Source organism: Fistularia commersonii, chromosome 16 (genome assembly GCF_037954325.1).
Source record: "Fistularia commersonii isolate RoL2024-O1a breed Wild chromosome 16, RoL_Fcom_v1.0, whole genome shotgun sequence".
NCBI classification, from domain to species: Eukaryota; Metazoa; Chordata; class Actinopteri; order Syngnathiformes; family Fistulariidae; genus Fistularia; species Fistularia commersonii.
The window spans coordinates 10,936,682-10,949,974 of record NC_141299.1 but is presented as its reverse complement, the minus strand read 5'-3'; the positions used below and the strand labels follow the sequence as shown (position 1 = coordinate 10,949,974).

The 13,293-nt window shown below is 38.4% G+C and overlaps 1 protein-coding gene across 10 annotated transcripts in view; it reads right to left on the bottom strand.

Moving 5' to 3' along the window:
* elavl4 (ELAV like neuron-specific RNA binding protein 4) overlaps positions 1 to 13,293 on the bottom strand; it is a 75,545-nt gene that overhangs the window by 18,177 nt on the left and 44,075 nt on the right. For 5 of the 10 annotated variants that reach the window (XM_086162522.1, XM_086162532.1, XM_086162529.1 and 2 more), the window contains 2 exons: positions 12,955 to 13,058; positions 6,531 to 6,684 (listed from right to left, as the gene is read on the bottom strand). In XM_086162522.1, coding sequence (XP_086018648.1) covers positions 6,531 to 6,684; positions 12,955 to 13,058 — 258 coding nt within the window. The remainder of the gene's footprint in view (positions 1 to 6,530; positions 6,685 to 12,954; positions 13,059 to 13,293) is intronic. The other 5 variants (XM_086162525.1, XM_086162531.1, XM_086162528.1 and 2 more) reach the window with 1 other exon arrangement.

Genomic DNA, 13,293 nt, shown 5'->3' with positions numbered 1-13,293 from the left:
GAGCAGGGTGTGTTTATTATGGTTCTAAATCTCTGCCATTGCCACCGATTGAACAAAGGTTAACATGGTGATGTTCTATATTCAAACAGCAACGTTTTCTACAATGGTTGAGCAGTATAAATCTGTTTTAGCGGAATATTTATATGGTGATACATGTTTAAATCAATACCAGCTAATTATTCATTCAGTTTGCCAAATGCTCTTGTTATTAGTCACACTAAATCTTGAGTTGCATGCTGGCATGAATAATTGTGAGCTGTTACCATGGGAATTCGCCCAGCTCTACCTAACATCCCACATGAAGGGAACAGAGCTTTAGCCTTTTGATAGCCTTCTTACACACACCGAGAAGGCATTTATTTTCACGTTGAATCCTGCATTTGTGGAAGCCACGTCTGTGTATTGATTGTTTTTGCAAGCATTGATTAGGTAAGTATTGACCTTTGTCATGTCAAGGTCTGGGATGAAGGACTAGGGATAGCCAACTATTGATTAAAACCTGCCTATGATATTATATCTATTTTATATTGAGGCCAGCCTTTGGCCAGCAGTCAGAGCAAAATATCACAGGCTGAATGTCTTCCCTGAAGGTTAGAGGGAAATGCAAAAATTCAGCATGTATTACATCAATTCATAAAGAGACAAAATATGCTTCTCCGCTGAGATGTAACTGAGGAGGAGAAGAATGAGGGAAAGAGAATAGTTGAATAGTTGAATTATTGTGTTATTAGTTCTTTTGGGGAAAATTTTTGGATGATCGTGTCTTGGCTTTCTCAATGCTGATAATGGCGGTTTTAGGGATCTATTTTGATTCCAATGAAGAAAAATGCTTCTTAAAGGGGAGGTCCTTAACAGACTTTATGTTTCCGATTTAGAAACATCAGCACATATGGAATTGGTCCATTGCGACAACGGTCCACAACCTTAAGCACATATTGTTTGGTTATTTTTGAAATCAGTTTCAAGTTGAGCAGTATCAGGACCACAGTCCAGACATGGATAAGGTCTACGTTTCAATAAATAAAATAAAGCCTTGTGAGATCCTGTCAAATGACAGATGCTGGAAGCTCAATGTGAGAAGCACATTCCAATATCTTCTGGAGAATCCACAACTTGAGTTTTGCAGGTTTTTTTTTTTTTTTAATCGAGGAATTGACCAACAACAGGTAAAGATAAAGCAGAGCAGTACCTGATGCCCGCTAAGAGATAGGAGTAGATATAGCATGTATCACAACTAGATTTACTTTATTTTCATTTCAGATAGCGAAATATTCAACAGTGCATGAGATCTTACTTCATATATGTACCTCATGAGCACGAATGTGAAAAGCGTAGGAAAACTTGGGAAGAAGTGACTACTTCTATTGCTAATTTTAGAACATCCAGTTTAATAATATTGGCACGAGGACACCCTATGGATGGCTCCCTAAGCAACGCAGTACTTATTGAATCAGTGAGTGGTTAGACACACGCCACAAATCCGTCTCAGGCGCTCTTTGTGTCTCTCCTGCCTTCCTGTTCTGTACTTAGATTTTTTGGCAGTCACAGGAGAGTTTTAATTTGCAGCCCATTTCTCCCTTAATGGCACTGAAGGTGTATGTGTGTCTATTTCTTTTCATTTCTGCGCATGCGAGTACAGTTACAGAGGAAACCTGAGAGATGAGCCATACTACTCTCAGGGCCCCTCTAAAGTACTCAATGTTTTTAATCACCAGCAACTCTAATGCCTAATTAATCATTAACATTTCTCCTGATGATCCTTTACCTTCTGGGGACACCTTGAAGAGCATCTCTTTATCTGTGTGTGTGTGTGAGTGTGTGTGTGTTTGTGTGTGTGTGTGTGTGTGTGTGGGGGTGTAACAGAGAGGCAATCAAGACAGCAATTCAGTCACTGGTTTCAGCCAGCTCACACTTCACTGACAGCCTCTGCTCTGTGTACAATATGGTGATATATGCAGTATCTGCATTCTACAAGTAAAACAGAACTAAAGTCTGCAGCGTGCAGTTAGATTGTAAAACCACGGCTAATTCCTAGAAATTTCAAACTCGGTTTTCTTCAACGCTTCCGGTAATAGTTGCGGAAGTGTATTTTAATCGTCAGTGAGGAACACATAAATGGTAGGCCTGAAGCTTCTGTAATCATTTTATTGTCATTTCACTCACTGGTCTAACAAATTAAAGAGCAACTATTCAGACTCTGAAAGGACCGTACATTTCAAATGGTCCCTAAACTGTGGTTCTGCGATCATACTGTATAACAGCCTGCTTCCAGTGACCCCACTTCCATTTAATTCATTTATATAGCACTTTAGTCATATCAGGACTCCTGTCTTGTCTCCTTAGCTTATTGGTATGACCTCATTCTTTGTTTGCAAGCCATTTCTACTTCTGCATTTTAAAGTTACCTTTAGAAAAGTCGGTAGAAACAGGTCACCATCACAATTATATTACGCCAACATTAAACGTCATATTGAAAGATATAATACTGTAGGCGTTTTTCAACTCTTATCTGCATAAGCCAACGGAACATAGAGTGCAATTCATATAAAGATCCCATAAAATACTAAAAACAGATGATTTTTTTTTGTACTGGTGCATACTGAGGACATGGTGACTCGGCCACAGTATATTTAACAGAGAATATGCATTAATCAAGTGGAAGGCAGTTTTGTTTATGTAAAAATTATATAATGCAACCACAAAAGCGAAGGCGGTTTTAAGCAACAGCCGTACCAAAGCTGTTGGGGACCTCGTTTCCCAGTTCTGCAATATCTGTGGTTTTACTTTTCACCGGCCTTTGCTCGACAGTTGTTCAATGCTTCTCATACACATGAGGCTGAACCATCTTGTCTTTTCTGGTTGTTGTTATTTCTTCCAAGATCATTACCAATTTTTCCTCTGCGCTGCAGGACCACCCCTCAGCCATCATTTATCTGCCGTTATCGTGTGCCTCCTCACCCTTCACCCTTTCCCCCTTTTTCTCCCAGTGTCTGCAACAAAGAGTTTTGTTGAATATTGGCAAAAAGATCCACCCAGGCAGCTGCTACGGCAGATTTTGAAAGACTCTGTTGGTTTAAAAACTCTCTATACAACGGTTTCCCTTAAGAACACAGGGAAACAAAGCCCTGAACAGAACAAGAAAAGGTGTGTCTCTTGTCGTATTTAGTTTTGCTTCAGTCAGTTCGTATAATCAACGATAATGTGTAGCCATGCAGAGCTATGATAAATATCAGCGTATTGATGCATTTTTTTCAAGCTTTCAATAATATGTAATTTTGTATTATTATGGGGCAAAATCATAAAAAAAACCTGACAGAAAAAATAAACCAACTATCACAAAACAAAATGAAAAAAAAAATAGCGGCAATGCTTTGCTTGTTTGACCAAATGATTAAAAGCAAACACAAACTACCTTATAAATAGAAAAGTACTTGATTTGTAGTAACATATCAAGGTCCTGCTGTATAGATTTTATCATTGCATCTTATCACAGTTTTAGCTTTGAAATAGCTATAGTAAGCAAAAAAAGCCCTTTGTAAAAGGTTAATATCATAGAATTACTGTTACTTTTGTAGCATAGCAGGAAAAATTTGTACATTTGTTTTGTCAGCTTTCAACTTTCAAGATTTAACTTAACTATAAATTCTATTTATTTGGCACTCGTAGAAGATTGTTCTTCTAATTATATGTGCTCAATTTTTGGTCTAAATGAACCGCTGTAGCGCTTCAGTTGTCAAAGCTCAAGGCTGACCAAGAATGGCAACAAAATAAATTATTGAGTATCTTTTGAACACGAGATGTGGTTAAATGCACAGGAACCTTTGCATTCCCATGACCATGAAGGCTTCTGTTGAGATTTCTTTTATTCATGGTTTGCGGCCTGAGCCGAGAAGCTCACAATCACGTATGCACATTTGGTGCGAACAGATGTGTTTTTTGTAGCCTCATCTTCTGAACTGTGAATGTTATGGTGTGTAGGAAATCCCAGGAGTATGATGCTGTGATATGACAAGCTTGTTAAGTTAAGAAAGATAGACAAGATATGTACTCACTTCATCTTGAAGTGAGTTGATGTACGCATTTCAAACCTTAAACCTTTTGCTGGCCCACTCCTTAGTGTTACCTTTGCTGACCCCCTCTTCTTCTAGAGTGTCTGTTCATCTTCAACCCATGCTCTTTTCTTTTCTATCCCCAAACCTCATCTGCAGCCCCATGTCTCTTTTTTTTCTGTTCCTCTGCTTTTACTCGCTCCTCTAACCCTCTCTCCTCCTCTGCTCAGTGTCTACAGGCAGGCGTGCACTTCACTGCCAGCAGTGATTTACTCTTCTTAGGCAAATGAGTGTGGCTTACAGCATGCTGCTCCCTTTCTGCTTCATCAGTACACATTGCACATAACGCTGGAGCAGGTTGCAGCCTGTAGGCAGGTGCGAGCATGCACATGCACGAACGCACAAGCACACATGCATGTATGCCCGCACGCGCGCGCACACACACACACACATATGCACACACACACAAACAGACATGGATCTAAGAGACACGCTGGAGGGCTTCTACTCAAATACAATAGGTTGATGTAATTCATTATTGTGTTTAGGATGTAGCACAATGTGTAATTGAGCATGTTTATTATGCAGCATGCGCCTCTCATGCTATCTTTTTTTTAGAATTTTTAATCGCAAATAAGCAGAATTTTTTTTTTTTTGTTCTGCAGTAAAATTACAAATATTACATCGTATTGTAGCGCTCAATTTTTCATGGCCATAAAACCTGTATGCATGAATAAAATGAGCTTAAGTCCAATATTGCATAGCTTTTCAAATTGTATAGTTGCATCACAAATTGTTAAATCTGAGGTCACTGGCTGTATTTAATATGATGCACATTATGCGTATTCGAAATTAAGCCCTTTTGATGTGACTGTTATTACCCTAACTATTTGCTCTGTGTTCAAAAGATGATATTATAGCAAAACTTGCTGAAATATTTGTTTTAATATCAGTTACTAAACCAGTTACTGTTCTCCAGAACAGTATGAAATACCGACATGCTGTCTAAAAAGGGATGCTCATGTCATGTTGAGGTCAATAATGGCCTTCTCCTAATCCTGAGGAGATGTCAAACAATACAGCAAATTTAACAAGTCTAAAGAGCAGCAGGTCAATTCAGCAATTTTCTGCTGAAATTCATTTCTATCAATTGGGGACGACAGCGAGGATATGCTACGATACCAGTCGTTCATCTATACCTGTGAGAACACCTCATATGATGCCTGCTTTGAGCAACTGCAGAGCCTCTGCACGAAATATTTACAACTATCTGAGAGCAGCTGGCTTACAAGCCCTGTGCAGGCCATGACCTGACAGCTCTTTGGTGTAGGAATAGACTTTAATACACATAATTGATGAACTCCTGAATTTTAAAGAAGAGTTCACAGACCTGGTGGAAGTACGATTATGAATAGTTTAGCAGCAGAGCTATAGAACATTCATGCAAATATGAATGCTGGTAGATAGACACTGATATATAAATGTTTTGATATCATATAAACTAACCAGATTGACAAGACTCAGACTTGTAGCTTGCACATAGTTGTGAAAGGTAAAAACACTTGTGTATTCCAAAGTATTTCATACTATGTATTCCATAATTTATTCCTACTAGTTCCTCCTAGTATTCCTACAAGAATAGTAGTATTCCTACTAGTATTCCATAATGACTGTATGTGGCAGGAAATGCGTGTTATTGAAAAGGAAATGGTCAAAGCTGACATTTCAAATCAGACTATTGCTGGTGTTAGCATTTTTGGATGAGAACGCCTGCCTTTTGCAGCATTTGGATTATTACATTATTTTCATAGTATTATTCAGTATTATTTTCTGACAATAGATTAGACGTAGATTTTTCTGATCAGGTTCAATTATCGATCACATTTTCTACAAGCAAACACCTAACTTGTTTCAACTTGGTTTTTGTAACGCCAGCATCGGTTGAAGCACAAATTAAAGGGCTATAAACATGCAATATTAAAACACAAAAGAAAAAATAGCGCATACACTCGGAACTCAACAGAGCATTTCCATGAACGTTTACACTGTAGCTCAGATAACTCCCTCTCCCTCCCACTTGACCTGAAGTTGCTCCAATAATTATACTGCCACATTGCAGGATATCCACTGATGCTCTGTCTCCCCCCGGCAACCTTTCATTTTGATGGGTGTTGCCCGAGTATGCTGGTGGCCTCTCACCCACCCAGCATGTAATTTCTAGATTATCAAAATTCCAGGGTTTGCAAAATGCATTTTTGGAGTGCAGCAAATTAATTAATGTAGAATATCTATCAGCAGAATTATAATATAAAAACACACACACACACAAAAAAAAAAAAAAAAACGATCTCCCGCAATGCCATTTGACAAAACATCATAGCTGCTTTCATACATGACTTGACTACCCCACTTCAACATTAGTTGAATCCCGGTGTGTTTGGATGAAAATGTAAGCGAAGAAGGTTCGGTCCCCATGGATACCTGTGACCTGGTCGACGAGGATGCGGGAAGTGATGATGCGGCCGTACTGGGAGAAGAGCTGCTCCAGCTCCTTTTGGGTCATGGTCTTGGGCAGCCCGCTTACATAAAGGTTGGCGTCACGGATGGAAGCTGAGCTGGGTCGTGCATACGACACCTGGAGAAAAAAAAATAAACACATTTTTAGGTCTACATTTGATATTTAGTATAAAAACAACAAAATGGTCATGACCATGAAAGCGAGCTCAGATTTCAGATAAAAATCTGAGAGGTATGGATAATTATTGTGAAGATTATGATCCTTGGAAGACTGGAGGGCTCACGCGTGAGATGTTTTCAGAGAAGCGGAGACAATGTTCCTCTGGGAAGCTAAACTCCCCATGTTTTACTTTGATGTAGAGCTCAGGAAACCACACGAATGGGATTAATAGTATTTGGACTTTGAACAGAAAAGTAACCCCATTTATTATTTATGTCCAACATTAATCTGATTCACAATTTGATTAAATAAAAAAGATTCATACACAGTGATTTCAGATGCCTTTTCATTGAGAAATTCAATACAGATATCAGCAAAAAGCCCGATATTAAATATACAAAAAGCCCTTTAGCTTTTCACCATATACTGCTTACTCTTAAGACATTGAAAGGAAGGATTTTAACATTTTCTATTTTTAAACATGTCGAAGCCGGTGTGGACAGGTGGACCCAAGTGTTTGAGTGTTTTTGAAACAAACAGGAGTCAAAATGGGATTCAGAAAAAGGATACACTCGAAAAACCGACCAAAACACCCAAAACAAAACAATATGAAATTCACAATGAAAAGGAGGTAAACTACAATATTAACAACTGGACCAAGATACACACTGAACAAGGAACAAGGGGCTGGACGTGTGAGAAGGCAGTCAAACACTCACATGTTGGTCAACTGATGAGACACAAAGACAATGAAATGGCATAAGGTCAAAATTCAAAAGCAACAACACATTTCATGTATAACTCCATTGATGCACATAATAACCGCATAAGACAAAAATGCATTTTAGGAGCTGCCAGATCACAGAGTGGCAATTATTCTTCTGTCATACTGTTGCACGCATGGGAGGGTTGAGTGAAAAATCACAGTCGTGTGAATTCCAAGGGTGGATTTATAATTGAATTTGTTGTGTTTATAAAAATTGCTTGGAAAAAAATAAAATAACGCCACTCGCTGTGAAAGTTCTCTGTCTTCTAAATTAAACCAGGCCCTAAATTTCATTTTGCTCACCTTTTATGTTATCACATCTCCTGTTTCACTCCAACCTTTTGTGTTTGTGGATAACACTGTGAACTAGATTGTATTGTATTTTCCAGTCTGAACCGGAGTCACAACTTTGAAAGGATATCTACATTTTAGCTTAGGGACCCTGCAGCCAAGAGAGACAGGCAAACAAAATGATGATGAAGAAGATAAGGATAAAACTAATGATGATCATCATTATCTACATGTTTTGGCTTAACAGTTTTGTTGGTTGTTTTGTCCTGTCAAAACTGGATTCCACTTACTGCACGTACTACTAAGTTTTAATCCAAACAAAACTGAATTACAAACGGCAATAATATTTCAATTAGGATAAAACCACAACCCTCCATTATCTCTCGATCTGATGACAGAGAAACTTATCATCATATATTAATTTTCTGCACACTAAATGCTTGTATTCTGCAGGTCAGTGGTTCACTTATCCATGTAATTGCCCTTGTAAATGAATGAGACAATTTAGTTTGGAAAACACAGATTACAGTAAGAGAACAGCAGCAATTAGTGATTAGCAACTAAGCACTGTCAAAAACTGGCAGAAAATTAAATTCACACACACACACACACACACACACACACACACACACACAATTGATGAAATTCTTGCCCTTGAGAAGCCTTTGTAGGGCTGAAATAAATAAACTCAATGATGTAACATTCTTCCCACACAATCTCACAGTGTTCCTCGCTGTCACACACCGATCATACTCTTCATTTCTGCACACGGATCACTTATCACTGAGCACATGCCCATAATCATACATGCAAACAGCTTTCAGGGCTATTTTAAAGTCATCGCTGTTCTTGTTCAAAGGAAACTATGTCATCTCAAAAGGGCGAAATTGCAGGAACCAATGGCGGGTTATTCTGTGCGATGTGGTTTCAAGTGTTCACTCACTGCCGGTGAACTTGCAGTTGTCATCCCAAACATCCCAGTCCATCACTTTTGATTTCAATCTCATAGCTATTGCGGCTGACTTAAGCATCTACCCCTTTCGGGGCTTTCATTATCTCTGACATGAGTAGCTATAAGTAATCAACTATGGTTAAAGTCATGCAAATATGATGTCTATACAAACCTGTCCTTCTGCTACAAACCTTAGCTCCTGTTCAACTATAATATTTGGAGACTTTTGGCTTTTCCCCGTTTCCCAATTGTACTTACACATGTATTTCTCTCTGGACCCTTCCTTCATCTTGTTCTTCTTCCCTGTAGTTCCCTTTCACTGCCTGGACAATTTCTTTCAGTTTCTCCCCTTCATTTCCACTTAGCGGAAACCTTTTACTTTGCTTCCAGATTCCTTTCTCCTCCCTTTTCCTTCTCTGTGGTGCTGTTCCCTCATTCTCGGTACTTGTCATCCAACCCCAGATGTCTAATCCATCAACACCTCCCCAAGCTGTGAACAATATTGTGTACAATCGTAGGGTGGTGCACGTGTCTGTGTGAAACTGGAGCCTGGGTGTGTGAGCGTAAGAAAAAAGAGGGAGAGAGTGAGAGATCAGTTTGACGAACTTAAAGTGTGAAAATTAAAGTGTTCACCAGTAAAGAAGTTTCTGGGTTTATGTGCATGTGCATCACAGTGAGCCTCTATCACCCTTAGCGTGTCGCTTCCCACCTCACATCTTTACACGAAAGCAGCATTGTAGTCTTTGCAGACAAAATTAGGGATACCAAGGTGAGGGCACAGTAAGAAACCTCACTCGAAGACACTATAGGAAGACGCATTTCCTGAGCGCATAAAAAAACTCACGGCCAAGTATTTCCTCACAGGTTCCCTGGCGGAGTGATACCATGCAGGCTTCCAATTCACCTTGTTACCGCTGGAGTTTATGAAGAGAAAAGGAGCAATAGGACCGGAGAGAAATACAGGCTTGTAATCCATCATTTAGAAAATCATCTTTATCTTCGGTACAAACTGAGCTCACCTCTTGTGTGATCAATGTAGAGAACATAGTTGACTGTTACAATTAATTACGGCCTCATGAATTTCACACCGTCAAAACGGCCCCCCAGATATTTTTGTGGTCTTGATAAAGAAAAATCCACATTGAAATCAAATAGATGCCCCTCTATGTATTAACTGCATATGTTGATTATTCAGAAATCTGGAACGAGTGCTTTGTTATTTTCATGACTGCCACACGGATCTCCTGCAGTACACGCTTGTGTTCTGGTCACTGGTCCGGTGACAACCTCTGTGCAAGACCGGGCACTCTGGTCACTGGTTAACGATTTTCTGCGCACTTTGTGCAAACTGGCAATGGCTTTACATGAATATGAATAGTAACATGATCAGACCTTGATGAAGTTATTGTCAAAAAAATCTTAAACTATGGCAATGGATGAATATAGCTTAGTGTGGAAAGCGCTGTGTGCATGCGAATGTAGTGAAAAATAAGGAAATAAAAAAATTAGAACGTAACAATCATTTTATATATCAATCATTTTGGAGTCCTGTTGCTTGGCAGTTAAAGAACATTTCTTGTTCAATCCACAGCAGCTCCGTAGGCTATTACCAAACTGTCTTTTCATAAGACATGAACCCACATCCGTGTCTTTGCCAGCTGTGCATGACGTGTGAATGTGTTTCCAAAATGGCACCTCATATAGAAGCTGCTGCGGCGTAGTATGACACCTTTCAATGACTGAATCTTGTTTTTTTAATAATTTCTTTTTTACTTCTATTGTTGTGAAAAAATCTGAAGAACTTTTTCACTGAAGTGCACTTGGTATAGACAAAGTAAAAAAAAAAATATCAATTTCATTTGTGTTATATGTAAATTACATATAACTCAATTGGAAAAGGCCATATTAGTGAGGGCCATTTATAAAGTGAAAAACAAACAAACAAACACACCAACAGACAATGGAAGCAGGACAGAATCCTATTTACATAGACTATATAGCACATGACTTTTGGGTCCCTTGCACACTGTGGAGCGATTTAAGCAATGCATTATCTGCAAATAAGTGCAAAGTCGAGAGCTTGTTCTACAGGAATTATAACACAGACAATTACCATTAGTCTCTAAATGAATCAAAGGTGCATTTTGGGTTCAACAGAGAATGAAACCAAATAGAGCTCAGTCCAGTCCTTTAAGAGGCCAGCTGCACCTGCATGTTGATACCTTTCCAAATTTGAATTGGAAATGTATAAAATTGTAAACTGGAGATTAAATTATTTCTTAGAGACTAAACATTTTATCATCCGTACTCTACTAATTTTCTTAGTTAAACAGTGTGTTACCGTAGATGTTATGAATCTGTGGCGCTTCGGTGACTCAGTGTTTCCTTAAGGGACGTTACATTGAACATTTACAGTGACTGACAGCAAGCTGAAGGAACAACACTTCCAAAATGGAATTATAAAGAGAGCTATGATGCTTTGTCTAGTGTAGTAATGCCCACTGCGTCTTCTTAAACGTAGAGACAAGCTTATCATTTTAGCTGTCAAGGGATCGCTGCAGGTATTTGATAAATTTGCACTGCTCATATATGCATTATGTTTTTGTTACAGTTGAATTCAGCTGTAGATGCAGGCGGTGCAAACCTGAGAGGACATGAGCAGACAGCTACAAGAGCGGCAGAAAATTCAAGTGAGGTGAGGTGATTCAGGCAGGATGTACTCAAAGATAGCTTTAGTTGTGACCGTGTCTCATTTCAACCATAACACTTTTGGGTTTACAGATCAGTTCAAGTACTGTTGCTATGTGGATACCGGTTCAAGATTTTATTACCACTGTCTCTGCTACAGCCTCGAGATGATGTCTGGGCTGTCTGAGGTCACAACATTGCCTTACAGTCACATTATGATATTTAAACAGTCAATATAATTTCTTTCATTTTAGCAACTGGCAAACAAGTAGCGTAAAAAAAATAGTATTTTTGTATCCAATTTAAAATGGAGTTTGTCTATATACAAGCTGAACAACTTTGTTTATTGACCAAATTGAATGAAAGAACAGAGATAGGAACTTCTAGTGATTGATAATACTCATCAATAACTACTGTCAGCCTGACTTTTGAAGCTGTGTATTAATTTATGCACTGTTGATGCCTTGAAAATAATAATATAAGAATAAAATTGTGTTTTCTATTGAATGTTCTTTTATGTTTTTTTCTATAATGCCCTTCCAACCCCTCATCTAATCCAAGTGGTTAATTATGTTTTCAAATCAAATGCTTCCACATTCAATCATAATCAGGGTTTCCAGTGATATTGTACATTTGCGTGTCTTTATTTACAGAGTGATGAACTGAAATGGCCGTGCATGTTGAAAACACGTCAAGACAGATTCCAGATTTGTGCGCACATCCGTAGAATGACTTGAGAAAAAGAAGATTATGTCACGTATCATTCTTTGTATTTGCCAGTGTTTGGACCAAAGGAAGGCCTCTGGTCTGAACTCCGGCCAACTGGAGTATACTGTTTACAAAACTGTAGATTACTTTCATCCCTTTAGATTGAATTAGATTAGATTAGATTGGATTAGATTAGATTAGATCAACTGACAGGAACAAGAATACAGGGATTACCCTGGAGCAAGAGATTACTGCCCAGCTTAAAAGCAACAACATATCAGCAGGCAGAGCAGAGGGAACATATGAGGGGATAGAAGAGGAGAGAAAAAGGTACCAGCGGAAGATTGATCTATCGATTTAAACTTCTGCTAATTGCAAGTGCTTGCGGGCTATATTTTTAGGCTTCTGAGAATATTTGGTGGACTGACAGCACTATGACTGTTTTAGCTCTTTGACAACTCCCTCAAGATATTCATGTCAATTTATTGTCATAACAGACCATTTGATTTTAAATACATTTAAAAAAAAAAAGGCACGATAATGATATGTCTCTTCCCTTTCTGTTCTCGTCTCTTTGACATTTTTTTTTCTTTTTGAGAATAAATATATCCCCTTTAGTCATTAGCTTTAATGGGTCTCTTTTGTATTTTCAAGCTCATTTACTCAGCACCATTAGCTATAGTGTTCTGAGAAAGAATGTATGGCTCTCGGAAATATACTGTAGTTTGATTTATTGTCAAACTATTCAGGCTGATATTTGGTGTGTTCACTGTGAACAAATTTAAAGCGAAATAATCACTCATCCTTTGGATTTTTCAGTTACCTTGATTGTTTTGGTCTGAAGTCTGAGTCCATTTAACGTGTTGATAGCTTTCTCTGCATCCTTTGGATCGATGTAGTTGACAAAGCCATATCCAAGACTCTGACCTGAAACACAAGAAAGAAAGAAAGAGAGAAAAAAAAACTGTTAAATGTCCAGCGTGGCTTCTTGTCCTTTCCCAATTTATTACATCCCAATTTATAGCCCTTAGCAGTAAGTATAGATTTGAAGAGACAGGGGTATCTGATTATTAGCCATCATTATTTTGAGGTGTTTGATTTCTTGCTATTCTGAATACATTTTCACTGCCTTTTATTTATTATTATTATCATCATTATAATT